This window comes from Gopherus flavomarginatus, chromosome 9 (genome assembly GCF_025201925.1).
Source record: "Gopherus flavomarginatus isolate rGopFla2 chromosome 9, rGopFla2.mat.asm, whole genome shotgun sequence".
NCBI classification, from domain to species: Eukaryota; Metazoa; Chordata; order Testudines; family Testudinidae; genus Gopherus; species Gopherus flavomarginatus.
In genome coordinates, this window is record NC_066625.1 from 84032567 (window position 1) to 84054564 (window position 21998).

General features: G+C 39.6%; 1 protein-coding gene and 1 long non-coding RNA gene across 7 annotated transcripts in view; one reads left to right on the plus strand and one right to left on the minus strand.

Annotated features, from left to right (window-relative positions):
• The window catches only part of LRRC28 (leucine rich repeat containing 28), an 84110-nt gene extending 63691 nt beyond the window's left edge, over positions 1-20419 (plus strand). For all 4 annotated transcript variants that reach the window (XM_050967160.1, XM_050967161.1, XM_050967162.1 and 1 more), the window contains 4 exons: positions 4922-5024; positions 9742-9917; positions 12709-12868; positions 20071-20419. In XM_050967160.1, coding sequence (XP_050823117.1) covers positions 4922-5024; positions 9742-9917; positions 12709-12868; positions 20071-20143 — 512 coding nt within the window. In that variant the 3' untranslated portion in view covers positions 20144-20419. The remainder of the gene's footprint in view (positions 1-4921; positions 5025-9741; positions 9918-12708; positions 12869-20070) is intronic.
• Positions 961-19166, minus strand: LOC127057924 (uncharacterized). Of its 3 annotated transcripts, XR_007776236.1 has the most exons (5): positions 19038-19166; positions 17928-17983; positions 17460-17640; positions 2888-2984; positions 961-1043 (listed from the first exon to the last, which is right to left on the minus strand). It is a non-coding gene; the product is annotated as an uncharacterized LOC127057924 (long non-coding RNA). The 3 variants fall into 3 exon arrangements; XR_007776235.1 differs by having other exon boundaries at positions 17928-19166; XR_007776234.1 differs by having other exon boundaries at positions 17460-19166.
• Positions 20420-21998: the final 1579 nt, after the last annotated feature.

The window sequence follows — 21998 nt, forward strand, 5'->3', positions numbered from 1 at the left end:
CTGTTGTGTATTTTTTCTTTTGGTTTTAAAGTTCACCCTTCTTAAGTTTGTGTCCATGCAGAATTAGTATATTATTTGCTAATAGATTTGCTAATATATTTGGTCAATAGTAGATTGACCAAATATAAATATACCATGCCACTCCCCCCTGTTCAAGTAGATGCCTGAACAGATAGTTGAACAAAAACAGGATTACTTACTTGGTCTTGCAAAGGAGTCTTAAATACCTGCATATGCCAACATTACTCTTAAATTGGTCGATTTTCTCAGTACTGACATAAAAAGTACACTATTTAGCTTTATACTAAGCAATAAAAGAGTACCCATCCAACGCTCCGGGCACCCTTGACAGTTTTCTGAAAATATGCTGAAAGGTATCTCTGAGTCCAACTGTGTAGTCCTATGTATCCTGACCAAGGTCTGCACCTTCCTTTTGTCTGCCCCTTTGTATACCGTGTGATTTTTCCATTCTGTTCCAGTAAATGGCTTTAGGAATTCTGTTCTAGAATTGAAGATGAAACTACTGAGCTATATATTACGGGTAACTCTTTGTCTGAAGAAGGTGAACAGGACTTAAAAATTCTCCAAGTATCGAATGCAAATGCTACAATGTCTGAAAATAAAAATTCCATTGCAAGAAACTGGAGTCTGGCTTTTTGGTGTTACAATTAAAACAATTTGTCAAGATTCATAAAATGTTTTAAATACAGTAATTATGGACCATTATATCTAGAGTTTGGTGACAGTGGCTGGATATTATGACAGTAAAATCTCAGTGTTATATCACTTTTTTGAGGGTTTATATGTGTACGCTCAACAAAGGTCTTCTACCACAGTAGATGATTTTACTGTATGCTTGCTTTCACAATATGGTTAAAAGAGGATCAGTGCAGACACACAAGCCTTTGTTTGGTCTTCAGCCATGTGGAATGCATATGCCAGGGCCTTGAGGTTGAATAAAAAAATAAATAAAAATAGAATTGGGGTTTGTTCAGGACTTGTAGTATTTGGTCACTTCTAGAAGAAATGTCTTTAATCTGAATCTGGAAGGAGGAAAGTGGAAAAGTTTTAGACACAGTGCAGTGCTTGCAGAAGCCACATGAAAACTTTCTTTGTAGCTTTAGCCTCTCAATAGATGGACAGCTTCTTTATTTTATAGAATTCAAAAGAAGTGTGTTTATCAGCTTGTAACAATATTTATTGCCTGGTATAATACGTAAAAGCTAGTGGGTATGGTGTAGAATGAGCTTCTTAAACTGGTAACTACTAAAATTAAAAACTTGTTTGTGGTGCTGGTTGACACTTTTTTTTAATCTTTGGAGGTTGGAAGGAGATGCATGGTTATTAATGTAATAAGTTTCATTAAAACATGAAATATGTAAACTCATGCACTGTTGTGGGATTTGGGAGCTTAAAGTTGAGGAGTTTTCCCCAAACTGAGATGGAGATGTTTATGTAGCACCCAGAAGTTCTGTAGTCATGTGGGAAGTCCCAGTCCTGTCTTGAAGAGCTTACAGTCTAAATAGCAACATCCAAACAGAGGGGAGAAATGAAACGCAGCTCCTTTTTAGGCTTGTTGCTTAAAACAGCAGCTCTTTAGGATGTATTTTTAAAAGACCATAACCTGATTTTCATCTCATATATGTCTATATATAAATAAGTTAAAAACAAGAACTTTTTGAATTTTCTTCCCTTCTCCCCAAGACCAGTCAGATAAACAGTAACACGTTCAAGTCATCCAGCAGCCCACAGTTTTCTATGCTCATTGATATAACTGGATTCTATAACATGAGACTACATTATTTTCAGCTTTTTGATGTGCTGTATGCTTCTATTTTATTGGATGCCTCTGTTCTAGTGCTACAATATTTTACATTGTACACTACATTTATATTGTTTCATGGAGAAGGATCCTAAAACGTTTAACAAACTATATGTAGCCAACCTATGCTGAGCCAATGGCAATAGCCATTGGAGATGTAGGATCTTTAGCAATGCACAGCAGCACCACGCAGCATTTCAGGACAGGAAGTGAAGATTGTTGTATACTGCAAAGGGATTTGTGTGTATGTCTCATAACTCTCCAAGCAGGAATTTCTTCAGGACAGAAGATGCCCTGTGATAGTCAAGTACTTCATTTCAAACCAAGCATATTGAGAGCTCTATTATGATTCTGCTTAAGTCTAAGGCAAAATTTCCATAGTGTAGAATGGTGCAGGATCAGGCCCTTTGTAAAAGTAATGCATTAAATCAAATCACTCTGACATTTTTACTCCACAAAGGGAAAATGATAGGTTTCCTTCTAGCACCAGCACTACAGATGGTTCAGCCTTCAAATGACACTTCTTCCTTGGTGAGAAAGACATAATGTGACACCCCTTGAAGCCCTTCAACACTGTCATTTAGTGGGGCTACTTTGACAGTTTGAGATGCTCCCTTACCTTTTTTTCTCCCTCATCTGTATTTCAGATGTTTATGTGTTCCTTGCTGTGATTTCATTTGCAGCTGGCCTGCAAAGGGGCAGCCCAATCTTAACAGCACTGTGCTGTCGCTAGACCACCACCTAACCCATATTTTATATACTTGAATGTACTGTTACTTGAAGGATAACTACTTCCTTTTAAGCAGTTTTTTAAAAATATCACTCAGGAACAATCAAATTGATTCTTACAAAGTGAGAGGATTTTTTTAAAGATATAGAAACCTTAACACTGTCCTCTCTTATAATGCTTGATTCATAACTGCGTACAGCGAGATTACGATTTTAGATTAAACTGTATCCTCGTTTGCTTGTTGAATTTTAGGACACCTTTTCCCCCCATCCCATCTTTTTTTTTCCCATGGTGTTTAATTGCATCTGTAGCAGGTTGATCTTTTCTGCGCGTACCTTTTGGGGTGCAATCCTGCAAGGTTCCTAGTGTCTTTGATTCTCTTTAAAGTCAACGGGAATTGAGGACACTCAACACTTTGTGGGATCGGGAAAGCTGTAGTAGAAACGAGTAAAATGTTAGCTTGTGATTCATCAGAGTTGAATGATGGCCAGAGATCTATGCTTAAATAAAACATTACACATTTATATAACATCCTGTCTGTATGTAGTAGTGGCTGGCAAAAAATCTTAGACTATTTATTGCTCCTACCATATCTAACAGAATGAGACATAATACAGAATGTTTGCACTTTGTATTCTGGTATCGGTGTTTTAGTTGTGTTCATGAAATGGGCAGAAGTACATAATCTCTGAGGTTTCCCTTTATATTTTCATGCCAATCAAAATAATTGCTAGTTGGTGAAGATGGGAAGTCAGAATTAGTCTAGGATAGTGTAGCTTTCACTTGGTTCATTCAATGCATTTTCAGCCTTCCTTAATTTCTAAATCTGTACTGCTTAAACCCATAATTAATATGTTCGAGGCAAACAAGCATATTCCGTTTAGTAATGCATTTCAGCCTTTTCTGCAGAAATGCTTTTGCAAGTGGTCAGGCCTTCAGATAGGAGCCTTCTGTTGCTTGTTTTAAAAAATATATTTTTACTTTTTAAACTTTCTAAAATAACTGATTGTGCTATTAATTGAATTTAAATGTATGCAGTTGAATATACCCTTAATATTTGGAAAGTCATTAAAGTTAGAGATGGGTAAGACCACTTAGATCATCTAAAGTAATCAGTCTCTCAGCCAGTTCCAGACTGTTACTTAGACTACATTTTTTAGTGTTTTGTTGAGTTTGGATTTAAGTGTCTCAGGTTGATGAGTCGCTACTTTCCCTTAACAGACTGTTCCTCGAGTGACGATATCTTGCTGACAGGATTTTTTTATTTCGTGGAAACCTGAATTTTCCCTTTAACTTTCTCTTTCTTGGACTCTTACGGCCCAAACTAAATCAAACCTATCCATGCTTGGTATTCATACTCTTAAATACTTATAGGTTCTTAGCGTATCTCTGTCCCGTTACTTATTGCTTAGCCATGCTCTACTTATTTGGCTCTTCTAAATATCCCTCACCAACCAATCCCACCAGCCTCCCGACTATTTTTATGAAAAGATGTAACAGTCAATGCTTGAAGTGTATCGACAGCTTACTAATAGCCATAGGAAATGTTGTTTTGCTTTTTCTTAGTTGGAAACCTGTAATGTACGCATTTTATAGTATAATAATCAGCTGTCAATATCTGAAATTTTTGTTTTGTAATTTTAGCGTAATATGCAAACCACTTTGTTTCAGTGGCCAAAACTCTGCTTCATTCATGCAAAATCTGCCCTGTCTTACATCTCATCAATTTCAGTGATGTCAATGTGGTTGTCTGGATGTATAGTAAGTCAGCACTGAATTTAACCCAGTGTGTATAGAACTACACAATTCCTGTTCTGTTAGCTGCCCTACCCCTTATGTCAGGAAACACCTGAAAAGTCAAAGGTGGCCACTAGTTTGAATTAGTTATCATGAATTTCATCAAATTATTATATTATCTTGAACAGTCCCATGTAGGCTACATTCTGTTTCTGTACAGTGATGGCACTCTGACTTCAGTGGAGTTACATCACTTGATACTACCAGTTACATCACTTGATACTGCTGTTTTTAAAAGGTCACCTATAGATGTGAGCCCAAGAGTCATTTTGCCTTTTCAAATGGACATAATTAGTAAATTCATTCTCACAGTTACATTCCCTTCGTAATGGGATTTACAGGAACGTTAGAAAGGGGTTGGGTATTTTTAGAGTAACTTTGGTGTGTACCAGGTTCTTTTTAAAAATACTGTCTCCACAGATTTCATTTAGTCAAATTAAACTGACCTAGGGTAATAGTTCATGTTCAGTTACAGAGAGTCCAATCAATTCACTTTGATTTTAATTATTTCTGCTGGGAATTGTCATTACTTTATTTTTCTCCTGTTTCTCTTTTTGTTTTCTAAAACCCAGATTTAGGTCGTTCTCGAGAACTGCAATATGTTTATGTGGATAACAATATTCACCTGAAAGGGCTCCCTTCTTATCTGTACAATAAAGTCATTGGTTGCAGTGGGTAAGCATGAATTAACTTAATATCTTGCATACCTTTATCTCCTAATGCTCTCCATAAATACATGCCTGTGTGATACAACTAAACTGTATTTTGGGTTATTCATTCAGGACTGATGTTACTTTGAAGGGATTACTTTGGCTGCCTGTTCTATATTACTTTTGTAATCTTCTGCATTAATTTGCTGAACATCTAATATTTCAATGCTAAGCCACAACAGCCAGAGCATTTGTAGATATTTGTAGGAAACATTTACTGATAATGTAGGGCATGAAGCTGAAGATGGTGTTTAAAGTTGGCCCAAAATGTAGGCTTCATTGAAACATGCTTTTCCAAAATCAAGACCAATAGCTATATTTTGTGGGTTTTTTAATATGTTTCAATGATCTTTAATAAGTAAACATCTCTTACAGTGTTTGCAGCACTGGACTAGTCAGTGGGTTCTCAGACTTTTGCCTAGAATGGACCATATCTGAATAGAATTTCATGTGTGCTTTCCTCTTATTCATACTCTCATAACATCCCTGTAGCTACTATTTGTAGTGCTTGGCACTCAGTAAGAGACTAAATAATTTTCTACAAATTGCAATCCAACTTTTATATATATTTAAAAATACCCTAAGCTATTTATGTTTGTGAGTTTGGTGTGAGGAGAAAGTGTGCTCTCCAGGACGCTTGGCTGTTTCTTCTCTGACTTTTACTAGCTTAAATCAGGAGTAGCGTCACTGAAATTAATTTAGCTATGCTGGTGCAAAAGTGGTGAGAGGAGTACATGCCCCAGTATCTTCTAATTATAAAATCACTATGCTATCCCTCTCAGCTATACCTAAATTAATTATAAACTCCATATTTATAACCCTTGCCTTGTTTAAGTACGTTAACTATTACACATCTGAGAATTTTTAACGTTTTCCTGATAGCCAGAGTTCATTTTCCTGTTTATTCCTGTGATGTATAAGTATTTTGCAGTTGTATCACAATTAACTATTGCCAGGTGTGGTCACTCTGTGCTGATCGTAAATTTTGCTGACCTTATCCTTCAATAAATGAAGTGCTTGTATATCTACTTTAAGTGTTTGTTTTGCTTTGTCAGAAATCTGAATAAATTGTAAGCAAGGTGTTAGAGTGAATTAAAAGTTGAGAAAAACAATTGTATTGGGTTTTTTGGTTGGTTGGTTGGGTTTTTTTGAGAAAATGCAAATGGTAATATCTAAATGTATGCTAACAGGTTTGATCAAACACATCTGTTTATTTTCAGTCATTTTGAACCCCATCTTTTCCTTTCACTGTATCTTTAATTCTCCATTTTAATCTGTTAAAATGTTTGTATCTAAAACTAACCTTATGCTAATTTTTTCTGTGGCGTTGCTTGTCATCTTATTTTACAACTGTCTGCATAAACCAGATTTTCATTTGACTTGGTCCCTTTTAAAAGATGTCTGCTAGAGTTCCTCCTCATTTACTGTATCTTCATTTTCATATCCTAAGCAGATTTTATGTTAGCCGTTGGCATTTTAAGCACAATTGAATACAGCAGGTCTAGATGAGATGGCTAAAATGGCAGTATCCAATAGTTCCTTGACTACAGTTGCACTGTTACTGCCACTCGTGCAGCTACACCAGTAGTAGCTACAATGGAAAATGTAATAAGTCTTGTAGACAAGGCTGTACACATTCAAAGCATTGCATAGACATTTACTAACAAATCCTCATAGCGCTCCAGTAAGGCACGTGGGGAAACAAACCCACATTGTGCTGGGGGAGGAGGATACTTGTACTTTCTTTAATACATGAATAAAAATATTAAAACTTCTTAAAATTATTACCAGCAATAAAAACTGATTCAGCTGCACTTCTGGTCTCCCCAATATCGGTTGTAACAGAAGTGGTCAGTCCAAGCAATTTGACTTGATAAAATGCTTCCCCCTGCCACTTAGCCAAATTTCATCTTTGTGAATAAATTTCTGTTCCTTTCTGCCAAAACAAAGATACATTTATATTTGCAAATTAAGAACAAATTATTGCTGCATTTTCAGAGTTATTTCTAAAAAGATGCTAAATGAACAGGAGCTACACATTTTTTTCAGATTCCTTATGTTAAAGATAATCATTTTGTGACAGAATCTACTGGGACTCTTTTTAGTAAGCGAAATGAGGATCTCTGTTTGGATTTGTACATACTAATAAAAGGCACCTCCCCATACTCTATAGCAGGGATCGGCAACCTTTGGCACGCAGCCCACCAGGGTAAGCACCCGGGCGGGCTGGGACGGTTTGTTTACCCTATCGTGTCCGCAGGTTTGGACGATCGCGGCTGTTACTGGCCGTGGTCCACCACTCCAGGCCAATGGGGGCTGCGGGAAGTGGCACAGGCTGAAGGATGTGCTGGCCACCGCTTACCGCAGCCCCTGTTGGCCTGGAGTAGGAGCCGTGATCGGCGGAACCTGCAGATGCGGCAGGTAAACAAACCAGCCCGGTTCGTCAGGGTGCTTATCCTGGTTGGCCGCATGCCAAGGGTTGCTGATCCCTGCTCTGTAGACATCTTTGATATAACTTAAAATACACCTATTTAGGGGGAAAAAATCTAACATAAAAGAAACTCCACTTGCTGGTAGCACTCTCATCTCCTCTTCTATAGGGTAACTGTTAATGGTATAAGGAACGAGGTGCTCAAATAGGGGTGATAATGTACTGAATGGATGTTGAAATGGTATACTAATTGTCTGCTAAAGCATTTCTGTGTCCTTTGCAATAGTAAGCATGAGTGGCTGGTGTAAGGTCTTTACTGGTCAGGTAAACGAATTAGAGGCCTGCAATGAAGATATGGTTGTTTAGTGCTTTATCTGGTCACTGTCTGGACAGGAAAACTGACGACTTGTTGCAAATTTAAAGCAAAGACTCTGAAAATAGAATGTAAATTACATTGCTCAAGTAATGAATCCATGAATTCTGTTGTCAGTCTGGCTGAAATATCACCTTTATATATGTGATGATTTCAGCACTTGAAATTTTTGTTTTCACTTTCTCTGGATTGGATTTTCTGTTCTTCCACTTGTCTTCCACTGATTGATTTACTGTTTTGAGCCTGTCATTCCTTCTGAATGTATATGATCATAGTTTTACTCCTGTGGTTTATTTACTAAAGCTGTCCTAGCCACACAGAGGATCACTATATGTGAGAAGGGGGATGGTATTTTTTCTTTTTCTTACCTCATCGTGTTCTTTTTTTGTGCATCCTTCATGCCTATTAATAACCAGTTTTTATTCTTAGGGCAGTATTTTTTCTCCTGACACATCCTGGCAGAAATTTATACAGTTAGCCCCTTAAACATGCTACCATCCTATTTTGCAACTTTGGGGGATGAAGAGGTGGCTATTAATAACCTAGGCCATAAGGTAGATGTGAGGCCCAGTTGATATTGAAGTAAGTATTCAGTGCATTTTACCTGTGTTATCTATTGAGGTTAATAGGGGATTGATCTGCTAAATTCAATTCCTCACACCAGAACATTTCCCTTCCTTTGTATTTACTGAAAGATTCTGTATTGTAGGCACAGGTTGTTGAGGCCTGACATGATACATTTGATTTTTTATTTCCTGACTTTCCTCCACCCCCTCAGTACTTTGTAAGGAAGAATAAATATTGACTGAAGTCGGTAGAGAGGTTTGTCAGTCTGCTGCGTGATGCTGTGTTCCATTCATCAGTTCTCCTGAGGTTTTCATCCACTGTCCCGTGGAGTTGAAGTTCTTTGTTTTCTGGGACATGGAGTTTTCTTTTTTTTCAGGTCTATTAGGATCTGGTTTCTTTACCTGTTCCCAATACCTGGAAAAGTTGACAATTCACTTACTTTTGCCCCTTTTCTTTTTCTGTTTGTTAGATCTGACCTTAACAAGGCTGCTCTTTTGCTTCCAATTTTTGAGTTGTTATAAACAATACCAATTTGTTTGTGTCATTCTTGGCTTTTTAATAGTCTGGATAGACTACAGCAGAAATCAAGTAGGGATTATTTATTTATTTATTTTTACTAACAAACTAAACTGCTCTGTTTGGATCCACTGATCCCGAGAACCCCCCTTCTTCTGAACGTGGGCTGGAAAGGGCAGAGTTTGCTGATTTTGTTGGGTTATCTTCTCATTTTCACCAAGATCTTTTCAGGGGAACTCTGGGAGGGAGAAAGCAGCATTCAGTGGCACTTAAAGCACTAAATGCCTTATGGCTATATTTTGCCTGATGGGTTGTGAGTGGGAAATCCATTATCATTCTGAGCTGGTTGGTTCAAAGCACAGAAGCCCAATTGTCAGGCAAGACATTGACCCATTAGTAAAATGCTTTGTAATAGTAAAAGCCAGTTTGGACTGTTCAGTTGGTGTCTGGCTAAACAAGAGGGACTCTGAGGCAAAGCTAGAGACACGAGACTTTGTTAGGCAATGTCCTTGGTTCACCTTGTGGCTCTGTTCTCATTTTTTCTAGGTATTGGGTATTACCTGATCAATAAAGACCTCCAAATGGGCCACATCGAGCCTGTTACAGGCAGTGAGACTGTGTACTAAATTCATTTCAATCTGAAACACACACTATGTATAGGAGTGAGCTCTAATTCTAGGAAGGCAACGTTCTGTAGAATAGTGTAAAGTGCACTTTGAGCTGATTGCATATTGTTTCCCCATTGGTTACTTTTGTTGAGGCTAACTGCTTTCTGAATGGTTTGTATTCCTCCAGCTGTGGCTCCCCTATTCAGGTTTCAGAGGTGAAGCTGCTCTCCTTTTCATCGGGACAATTAACTGTGTTCCTCCCAGCAGAGGTGAAGTCTATAGGGACACAGACCGATCACGTGCTGCCTTTGCAAGAGCTAGCCATGAGGACACTCTATAACACCTACTACGGGTTTTTAAAAGGTACTTTAATTGTCTATTCACATCCTTCAGAGCTTGACAAGACCCAGCAAATGCACGATCTTTTCAGAGGTGACAGTAGCATTTATAGAGCTCTTCAAAGTGCTTTGCAAACATCAATGTTTTAAAATGTTTATTCCAGCAAATTACATTTAAGTGATCAACAAAAATGTTTTGACCCATAAGGCATTGCTAAATGTTGGGCTCCAAAGGTAAAGTGGTGGTTAGAATTTTCTTGGGGGATGTGGTGGGGGAAAAGAGAACAATGTAAAAGAATGCAGGCTTTTCACAGTCTGCAGTGGCGAAGAAATGACTTTAATGGGATAGAAGAGGGAGAAATTATTATTCCCGAGGCAAGATTAGATGCATTGTCCAACAATGCAACTCCTTGCCAGGCAGCACACTCCTAAACTGGCAGACTTGTTATACATAAGACAGAAGAAATGTTAGCAGCCGTTGGCCATTTCAGTACAGCATGACAGCTGAGCTGCTTTAGTTCTGCTCCAGTTCACACTCTTTGTTGAAAACTGGCCCATGGCTCCCCTGGTTATGCATCATACTAACACATGAGATACCAATATTTGAGAGTAATTTGGAGGTTCAGGCTTTGTTAGATTTGGGAATGTTGTGGATCTGTCATATTTAGTGCTTTGTGAATTTGTGAATCATGGAAGGAAATGTATGCAAAAAGGCTAATCAGGAAAAAGCTTGGACTGGAATTATTGTCGTGAATCATAACCATTGAAGTAGTTCCTTTTGCCAAGAAAAAGTGTACAGTGAAGAGCTGACAGTCTGCTGCTTGGACTTCTCTCTGTCCCAAACATTTTTTATTTATTTAGGCCAGTGATGGAAGCCACATGTTAAGAGTGGGCCAAACACAGGAAACTATATTGGAGGAAACAATTCTGCAGTGCTAGGGGGATGAATTAATGACCTGTTAAAGGTTGTGTGTTTCTGATTTCTGTTACTTAGGGGAAAAAACAGGGAGTTGTTCAAATACCAGGATTATAACAGTACAATGTTCATACAGCACAAGGTGCAATTTTCTGTGTGCAGACGTGCATGGATGAAATTCTAATCTCTTTTGGAAGACAGGCTGGGGATTTTGGGCAAAAAGGATTATTAACTTCTCTGAAAAGCAGAATTCAGATCTTTAAATCACAGATGATTGTAATCTTATCTCTTTTCTCATAATGATTTATCCATGTCACAACCACCACACAGTGTGGCAAGACTGTCACAAGCAAGGTTTTAGTTTAAAAAGGCAGAGTAGTGTTGCACAATCAATATGAAGTGTATTGGCAGGGTGCAGGAAAACTTGTGCAAGGTTGCAAGCATTGTGGCTTTGGCCAGTGCTTGAGAGGTGTGGAGTCACCGATTTTAAGTATCTTCCCTATCCTCAAATTTCTGCACTACCGTTTATTTTGTATCTTTCTGGTCTGGTCATAGTAACCATTATTAAAGGCAATGGGCAACACCTTGGGTGACAGTCAAAATCTGGTTGAGACTGGGGCATGGTCAAGGGCAAACTAGTAAAGGTCAATCCAGACAGGGATGAAATGGGTTGTGGGAAGGAGATGAAGGATGCAGCAGAGGCAATATCACCCTCTTTGGTCCACTATTGGTTGCTTGTGTTTGCAATTTCAAGGGTGGTGTTAGATCCTCAGCTAGTGTTACAGAATCGTATTACAGCAGTGACCAGGCTGGTTTTCCTCGATCTTTGCCCAGTCAGCAAGTTGTGACCTCTTCTGTTAGATGCAGACCATGCTTCTGTTATCCAGGCCTTTGTCACGTCAAAATTAGCCTCCTGGATTGCACTGTACATGGGTTACACTTTACATTTATTTTGAAACTGAGTCTGGTGCAAATTTATTAAATTCTGCCCCACATCTTGATCCGTTAACACCTGTACTAGTGTGCAGCACTGGCTGCCTCTTTGTTTTCTGTTGGCTTTTCAGATGTTGGCTTTGACTTGTGAAAGTCCTAAGTGGCCTGAGGCCTGCCCAACTGAGAAATCACACTTCCTACAGCTATAGCAAATGGGGGCGCTGGAGCTTCTTGGGTATAGAAGAGCGAGATCTGTTGATCTGTGGGGCATACTAACAAGGGCGTGTATTTGCTGCGTCTTTTGGAGATGGCTGTGGGTATGGCTTTGATTATAGTTGGCAATTTTTTGAATTGCTGGATGATTAATTATTTGGGGTTTGTATAAACTGTTCTGTGCTGCGGGATGGTTATTGATTGAATTATGTAAATAAATTGATACTGACTTCCTTCCTAGAATCTTATATTGTTGACTGTTGAATAGCCACTGATTAGGACAGGGAACCTCACTTTGGTTAATAGATCTAATTTAATGACTCACACTTAAGCAAAACTTAGAATTAAAATGTGGAGGATTTAGTTGAGTCAGCCAACGCCTCTGTTTAGAAATGTTTTACTGCTTCTAGAATTTGCTGGTTTTTTTTGTTTTGTTTTTTTTGACGGGGGAGTGTATTTCCTTGAACAACAGCACCTTCATCTAGCTGTTTGGGTCTGATTAATCCTATGCCTGCAGTTTTCTGTTAACTTCCCTTGCTTATTTACACTGCAAGTACCATTATGGGCTTCATCTTATTTGCAAATAATTGGCTTTAGTTTACTACTACTTTGACGTGGCCAGATGTTACTGAGATGATTAGTGAGATATTTAGTACACCAAGGGGCCATGGAACATGTTTACTCTGTTGAACCTTATCATGAATTTATTTTGTTACAGTCCAGGATCTTAACTTATGTTTCTTTTCTTCCTTAGATTTCAGCTTCCTGACTCCAATCTCATTACCCAAAAGTCTCTTGGAATTACTGCACTGCCCTCTGGGACACTGTCACCGTTGCAGCCAGCCCATGTTTACCATTGTCTACCCGAAGCTCTTTCCCTTGAGGGAGACTCCAATGGCAGGCCTGCACCAGGGGTAATTACAGAAAATTAGACTGGGGTTTCAGACCTTCCACAGGGGCTCCTTTTGGGAAGAAAAACATCTTTATGGAGCTTGAGGAATTTTTTTAGCTTGGCGGCCTTAATAGGCTAAAGTCTTTTTTTCTAAGATCTCGTATCAAAGGGGACACGTCATATTTATTTCTGTCATTTCCCAGGCATGAACCAGCATTTTATTGTGCATTTACTAACAAGGGAAACAGTAGTCACCATGATACTTGCTGATGGTACTCAGGGTTGTGAGGCACCTTGCTATTGCGTGCCATTAGTGTGATGAAGCCTTGTCTGTGCCTGCCATGTGTCAGCTTCCCAACTCCACGGGCAACCCAAGCACTTCCCTCTAGGCTTTACAGGCCCTGCTGTCACTTTACGTTAGCAGTTGGCGCACTCCAGCCCATAAGCCCTCCGAGGATCTCCCTGGAGTGTCCAGTCTGTTCCAGTGGACGCTTGTGATATTCACAGATCTGTTGCTTCTGAAGAAACAGTACACCCCAACTTAACAGTTCCACCTCACATCACTTCTCCACTTAACATACTGGACTTAGATATGTTTATAGTCAAGTCAAGTATAAGTTTATTTAATAAAGCATAATATTCAAGTAGTAGCAAGTAGAAGTATTGGAAAAAAATGTTTAGGTTTAAAATAAAATCATAACGTACATTCTAAAGCCTGGACTTCATTAACAAGATACTCTCATGTCTAACCAATATTGCTCTCCCCAAATCCTTGCATCACTTTTCAGCTGGCTGGCTGTGACCCTCTTTTCATGAGACAAGAATGCTGTCAGCTGGCCTTTCTGGTGAAGGACCCAGCGTGTCACTCTGTACTCCAAGATATACTAGAGCAATTTTTTGTTTATCCATACACAGGACACCCCCTCCCCCAGCACCTGTTTTCTTATGCCTGTAAATTCCTCTGTTGTAGATTTTGAAATCTCTTCTTTTGCTTGTGCCTCAGTATGTAAATAGGCCTCCATTATGAGGCATCCCAATGCACAAATGGTAAGACAATGCACAAATGGTAAGGTGTCTCTTACCTTCTGCCTGAAAGGAACATTTCTGAGGTATGTCACCTCTGGTGAACTATTATGCAAATATCTGACCTAGGGGATCCATGTGAAAGCCTGTGCCATGTACCAGTTAGCACCAAGGCATCCCTGGGTCATACCTTCTCCCTTATGTTGATGCCGTAGGGTTAGCTCCTGCCCAGTTGCCTGGACAGTGTACGTGCCACCACATTTTCCTTCCCTTCATATGTACAATTTCCATATCATATTCTTGGAGCACTCTCCAACGTAGCAGTCTGGAGTTAGTACCTTTTGTTCTGTGAAACCATGCCAATTGACTGTGGTCTGTTAGGACTCTGGACTTCCTGTGGAATAGGTAAGGCCTTAGCTGCCTGACCACTCACACAATTGCATAACATTATCTTTCTGTAACAGAAAATTTTCTTCAGTGTGAGGAAGGGGATCATTTTTTTAACCTGAGTTATAGTATGCTTTTTATTGCCTTGGCCCACTTGCATTAACCCAGCTCCCAAGCCTGTATTGGATGCGTCTGTGCAGAGTTCAGCCATCTTATCAAAGCTGGGACTGGCTTGAACCAGTTTCTCTAATGAAATTCTTTTCACTTTATCAAAGCCTTCTTGACAGGCTGCAGTCCAAACCGCCTTGTCAGGCTGTCTGTTTTTGCAGAGGTCTGTAATTGCATACATACTGTCACTGAAACCTTCCAGAAGCCAGCATTAATAATTTGCCAAACCTATAAAAGACTGAGCTTGCTTTTTGGTTCAAGGTACAGGCCAGTTAACAATGGACTCCAGACAAATCTATCCCTCTTCTACCCAATAGCCTAAATAAGGGACTTTTGGCTTCCCCATCTTACATTTTGTCACTTTTACTTTAAGGCCAGCATCTTTGCGTCTCTTCAGTGCAATTCCCACATCATCCTTATGATCTTGCCCAGAATGGCTGAATATTACAATATCGTTTATGGAGGCATGAGCAAAGGGCCAACACTTGATTAACGAGCCTCTGAAATGTGGCTTCTGCATTAATTAACTTAAAAGGTAACACTTCAAACTCACAAAGTTCTGAGTTGGTTATGAAGGTGAATTTTTTTTTCTGTGCTTCACTGTCTAAGGAGATTTGCCTTTTGTTAAATCCAAGGTCCTTGGTAATTTCGCCCTGCCTAAAATGTCCAGCATGTCATTGATTTTGGGCATAGGGTAGGCACCAGGAACTTGTGACAGCATTAAGCTTTTCTGGGGACCATAATAACTGGAGAAGCCTAGAGATTGTTATTTGACTCTGTAACTATTCCCATGTCTAGCATGCTTGCTTCCCCTTTGCAAATTTGCTCCTGCATTTTGCCAAGTTGTCTGGTATGCTCCGCTGGACACTGGCTGTGGTCCGACAGTGTTAATCTTATGGACCATTTTGTTAGTCAGGCCTGGCCTGCTGGAAAATACCTGTCGGTGATTTTGCAGCATGACCATATTTGCCTTTTCAGTTAGGTTTAACACTTCGTATAAATCAGTGCCCTCTAGTCAAGTATCACTGTGGCATTCAGTCACCAAATCAATAAGAGGGACTGTCTCACAGTCCTCATCTGCACAGCAAACCTTGTTTACAATGGCTTCATGATTGTGGTGGTACTTTTAACCTGTTGATTTGCACAGTTGGAGGTGTAACCCCACTGTGGGGCCTTGGTATATTGCAGGTAACATTGTTAATTCTTTCTACCACCTCAGAAACCTCTTCCCATGAATTGTGCATTTTGTGTTTATTTATAGGAAGTAACACCAGAACCAAATCATCCACATCAAATGATTGATCACAGGTATTGAGATCATACCATTCTTTCTGAGCTGCCTGGCCTTAGAGCAGTAAAACTTACTAATGTGCCCTCAGGGTTTAAATCCTTCCTGAACCTCTGCACATGTTCAGCCACTAGTTCCCTTGCTGCCTCAGTGCCACCCTCCCAGGAATCTCTAAGGTGATCCAGGGGACCTCTGATCTGTCTCCCATACAGATGGTCAAATGCGGCAAACCCTGTGGACTCTTGGGGCACCTTCTGCTAAGCAAATAGCAGGGTAACCTTACATCCTAGTCACTTGTCCTCTTGTTTTGTACATTCTCAGCATAGATTTTTAGGGCCCCATTGAATCTCTAAACAAACCATTTGTTTCCAATACTACTACTTGTATTACTTGAATTTTTGTGTTAAATACATTTATACTTGATTTCACTATAAACGTATCTAAGTGCTGTGTGTTACATGGAGCAGTGATCTGAGGTGAAACTGTTAAGCTATGGTGTATTGGTCTTTTGGAAGCAGTGAATCTGTAAATGCTGTCAGTGTCCAGTGGACCAGCAGCTGGATAATCCAAGGTGACATGCAGAGGGCTTGTGGACTGGGGTGTGCCAGTTGCTAATCGTAGATTGACAGCAAGGCCTAGAGAGCAGTGCTTATGTAGCCTATGGCCAGTGGAGTTGGGGAGCTAACCCCCGAGAGGCACAGACAAGGCTTTCTCATGTGGAGGGCAGGTAGTTTGAGGTGCCTCACAACCCTTGGTACGTCCCAGTAAGCATCAGTCTCACGCAGTATAGACTGTTCTTAATCTAAAGTTACCTTATTTACGCAATTACTTACAATAGATTAATTTCCTTAAACCTGGAACAGCCTCGAGGTGGCAAAGACTATTGGCTCTGATGTTGTGGGACTCAACTGTTCCTGATAGAACAGCACGTGGGTGATCAGGAAATCCACCTGGAGGGTTTTCTGTGAGTCAGGCAGGAACTATTACCAAACAGCAATCCTTCGCCTGGTGCCTTTACCTCTGTACCTGAGGCAAATGCAACCACCAAATAAAATGCCACAAGGCATATTGGTTTATTTTGCTAAAGGCAAAAATGAAAGCCTGTGGCAGGGGCAGTGCAGCCATTATCAGAGTGTATTTCAGATGATCTGCAACTAAAATGCTCTTCTTCAATATGAGCAAATAAAGGGTGTGCAGTGGAAAGGTGCTGTGCTGAAGATGGTGGTTGCTAGTGAAATGGGATTACAAACAGTTCAGTTTCTGTGGTCACAACAAATGTGAACATGCATGCAAGGCTGTGTAGTGAAGCAGCCAAACCTGCCCAGTTGTGTTCACTTGCCTGGTAGCATAATCAAACGAGATTAAAACTAGAGAGCCATGTTCCTCAGGTAGGTAGAAATGCAGAGTAACTTAATGCAGAACACTGGTCATTTTGTAGTGCCTTTCTAGCACTACCTACTAGCCTGAGCTGGGGTAGGTGCCTAATACATGGGCAGGTGGGATATAGGTTTTAGTGAGAGGTGAGTGAAATCCTCCATCCTCACTGACCTAACTTTGTTTAAAATTTTAGTTGTACAGAGAAAGGTAATTCTGTTTCTCTGAGACTTTATGAGGAAACTGAGGCAGGTGGGGAGTGTATTCATTTTCAGCCTTCAGTTAGTCATGCTGGTCAATTAATGCACCCATAATTATCAACCAAAGAGTTTTTTAGTATCTTGCCAGGAAGGGAGGTATAGCAACATCATACCTAGGAGCCTGCCTTCTGCCCGGTATCCAGGAGTATTTTCAGTCAGTGAGGAGAATCAGCAACAACATCCTAGCTTGGACCTCTCTTGAGCCTTCTCCATGGTTTGTTTTGACTTGAGTTTCTTCCCTTCTTTGCGTCTAAGAGGAGGTTCCGCCACAGAAAACACCCTGTGGCTGTGCACCTGCTTAGTGATAAAGTACAGAGAATAAGCAGGTGGGTGCTCTATCCCTCCCCTCTCAGGTGGAAATGTCTCTTGCCCAGGCGACAATGCCATATTTATAGGGGCAGTGTGGAGAAATGTGGAGAAATCTTTCTCCATGAAACAGGGCTAATAGCTAAACCATGAGGACATAGGCACATACATAACAGGAACATGAGAACTACTCACAATGCAGTTCAGTATTTTCAGAAATCTAGTTTGCTAACAAGAAATGAAGTCTGAAGTCATATTTTATTGGACAAACAAACCCGAGAGCTAGGTTCTCCTTAGAAAAGTTGTTAAACAATTCCTTAGACAGCCTCTTCTTAAACATGGAAAAGAAAAGGTAGGCATTAATAGATGTCTTTACTGAGAATGATATTTTAGCTCCGTACATACCAGTAATACTAAACTCAGTTCTTGCACTGTTGAAAATCTGTTAATTTGCTAGTAATTCTTCCATAGCAGCAAAAGAAAAAAAAGTTTTGTCAGTAGGAAAACTTTAAAGAAGAAAATAAAAAAATCTGATTGCTAATTCAAACAGATGGATAATTTTTCTCAAGTTATATGGCAGCCTCTTGTGCTGAGAGTTTGTAGCATAATGCTGCTCTGATTTATGAGCAATACAGCTTTATGAAGTGAAAACAACTTGTGCATCTTAAATTTGGATGACAGCCAGGAAGCACCATAACTGCTATTTTAGAAAAGCCATCTCCTTTCTTAGAAAGCTCTTCTGATTGTAAAGACAGTGCTCTTCAACTTGCTATTGTGTTGCAATTCTGACTGTCAGATGTTTAAACTCCACCAGCGCAAGAGGTTATAACAAGACATAATAGGATGAAATTAAGAAAAAAAAATTCAAGCTGTCAGAAAAAATTTTCCAGGCAGCAAAATGAATTAGTGTGTTTTGTATAGTTTCCTAAGCAAATGATGGACATTTCTTTTCTTGGGACATCCAAAACTAGGGTGGACAAACCGCTGAGCTTTATATTGTATGTAATGATCCTACAGTAGCAGGAGATGGCTAGATTCCTAAAAAATGGAAGAGACCTAATTTTTATGGTTGCTACAAAACTATGGTTAAGAGTCAATGAACACCTCCAACACAAACCCTTATTTTCCAGGGATTATTAAAATTCTTACTGTTCTGAAACTTGCCAGGCAGACTCTATTCCAGGAAGAAATTATTGTTGCAAATGTTAAAATATGGCAAATGTTAAAAACTACCATATTTTTCCACCAAATTAAGTTTTGCTATGATTCAGTGTACTCATCTCTTATGTTCCCATGCTGAGACTCTGTTTCATTTAAAATATACATTACTGCCCATTTTTCACTTTTTAGCTAAAATCTCCAAGTATTTTAGCATATGCACTTACATTGAATACCCATCACCTTCCTGGTCCAAAGTGGATTGTCATAGAGTATCCAACCGCAGTACTTTCAGCTGCTGTAGAATTGTGATGCAAATCCACAGAAATTCAGACCTAAGGATGGTCTGGTGTTCTTATCTTTGCAGCACACATGCTTGGCGTGGTAATATTATTATTTATGTAATGCCAATACTGTGGTGACGTGCTTTAGAGAGAGATAGGAAGACAAAATCCTTATCCTAAAAAGTTTACCATGTCCATGTACAACATAGAAACATAGGGTGGGGAAGCTGAGTGTTTGACCAGTTTAGCACATCACCTCAGTTCCACAACTTTTGTTTGGGTTGTCTATATAATTTTCCTCTGCTGGGAAGACTAGCATTTATTTGCCACTATGATAAAATGTATTGGGAGGAGGGATTGTGGAAGAGAGTGCTGAGAAAAGGTGGACTGGGTTTCCAACTTAAGAGGCTGTGTAAATCTGCTTCCTTACAATAACATGGACAAAGTGTCAGTCTTGGTTTTGTGGATTAAAAATCAGACTTCAGTATTACCTAAGCAGGAGGACAGGTCATTAGTGAGGTTATACGGGGAGAGAGTTTCAGTTGAAGGAAGTGAAATTGCCCCTTCATGTGGATTTGTACGGCACTTAGCCCAACATAACAGCAAAGCCCATTGATCATCCTCTCTGGAGTTCTGATCTCCACTTTTTTCTTTTTGGTTTCACTCAAACCTACTGTTGGCTGTCAGAATTCAGTTATTTCATGCTTGCAAGCAGTAATTTAAACGCGAGAGAAACTGAATCAGAGGGTTCTCCAGATATTTTCCTCTTAGCCATTAAACCTACTGGCAAAACACTGTGCAGAAAGAAAAACCTCTTGCTGTTTTCACAAGCCAAAATTAAAAATCTTCTGTTTAGATAGTTGGCCAAGGCTTATCCTTTATTTTTACAGTCCAGAAAATTGTCTGCTGTGAAAGGTGGCCAGTTACTTTAATCCAGAACTGACAACTGTTTTTCCTATCCTTTTTTTTTTTCCAGGCGGCGAACTGTTAGTTTTGTGGCATATTGCTGCTCCACCCAGTGTCTGCAGAGTTTTGACCTACTGAGTTGATAAACACTTAAAGCTACTCGGGAGCGTTGCCAGTTGAAAGCTGCATTAGACTGTGTATCTTGTTGGTACTGGAATACTGTATGTTTGTGTACATGTGTGCGTACTCCAAAATAGCAGAAATGCTCAGTCAGGAACACTGAGAGGCACTTAAATCCTGCCCTGTCAATTTTGGATGAGCTGCAAAAACTTTTTGGAAATGTAACTATCAAGCTTTTACAAGTATTAACACCTTTACTCTCCTCCAAGGCAACATATAAATCGAACTAATTCAAGGGGCTCAGTCTCCAGTATTTTTTGTTAGTGTTTTCACATGTGGAGCTACTTAGGTTGATATTTCATGTCATTTAAAGGTGTTTTAGTTCTTGAACAGTGTTAAATGGACACACAATTTAAAAAACATATCTCCAGTATGGCAACCCAGTTTTCACTTGTTACTTGTAATTTTCTCCCACTACCACCAGGATTAGGGGTATACAGGCACGCAAGGACGGCAGCAATTTAAGGATCCCACTTACATTTGTGAGCCATTTTCTCTTCCCTGCCCCCACTCCCCTCAATAGTTTCCCCATCAAAGAGCTGTTACAGCAGTAAATGGAGCCTTTACATCTGACTGATGTGTTCAAATCCGCCTACTAAAAGCAGTACCATCCTTCCAGACACCACTGCAAGACACAGCCTCTGCTGAAGGAGTTGGGGGTGAGCAGGGAGAACTCAGCCTGCTTTTGAAGTGAAGGCCTGCATGGAGCTGCTCCCTCAGGTTCTGGGAGATCAGTGTCTTTGTTTGTAACACTGATTTACTTTTGCAATAGCTTTCATCTTGCATGAAAAAATCAGAGATACATACATATTTATCCATATTTATTTTCTGTCTACTGATGAAAATCCTGGAGTAGTTTGAGAGGTGAACAGTGAGTCCTGTAATCTTGCTGAGTGAGAGCTGGCCCCTATACCTCTGGGTTCAAGGGTTGACTGATTTCCAAAACAGCTTGTCACGTAGCTTAACATTAGAGGAGTATGAGAAAAACATACACGCATTCTCAAATATCTTTACAAAAGGTCTGTAACGTGCTTTTTAGCATGTTTGTGGCAAGTGTAACTCAAAACCCTATTTATTACTGTCTTGGTTGGGGGTCATTTGTTGTTGGAATATTTTCATTACAACTACAGTACAAAGGGCAGCAGCAGGCCCAAGATGTCTGTGATTTATATTTTTAATTTTAAACTAAAAATGTAGGCCTTTTGGTCTCTTCTGCAATATATTTTTATTAATACATTGTGTTCATGATTAATTTAGTTTTTAACCACAACTTACTTGGGGACTTAACACAATGTTCTTCGTTGTAAGTAGTTACATGCTGAAATAGATCTGAATGGAACAATTTGGTGATATAAAAATGGCAAGATAAAGAGACTTACTTGGTAATGTATTAATATATGCAGTGGTGAGGAAAATGTATACCTGGAAAGAGTCGCTTCTTAAAATGCTTCTCAGTTGCCAAAACAAGCATCTGTTTCTACTGCAGGTTTGCTGTGAACTGTTCAAATAAATGGCGCATCCTGAGTATTTCAAACGTCACTAGAAGGGCAGTTTTTGAGAGCAGGATTCTTAGGTAGGTTGTACCTGTTACTTATAGCAAGGTGCACGGATTCTCTTCAGCTGGTTTTATGGAGTTGAAGTTGCTGCCACATATTGGAATATTTATGCTTTAAGGACTGCAAATATCACCTGCGGTTCCTGACAGATGAAACTTTCTATAATAAAGCCCTTTTGACAGATCCACGTTCAAGTGGGAAATGAGCCCATGTCCAAACATCCTCTGTGCTGTTGGATTTCTTCTCGTCTGTCCTTTCATTA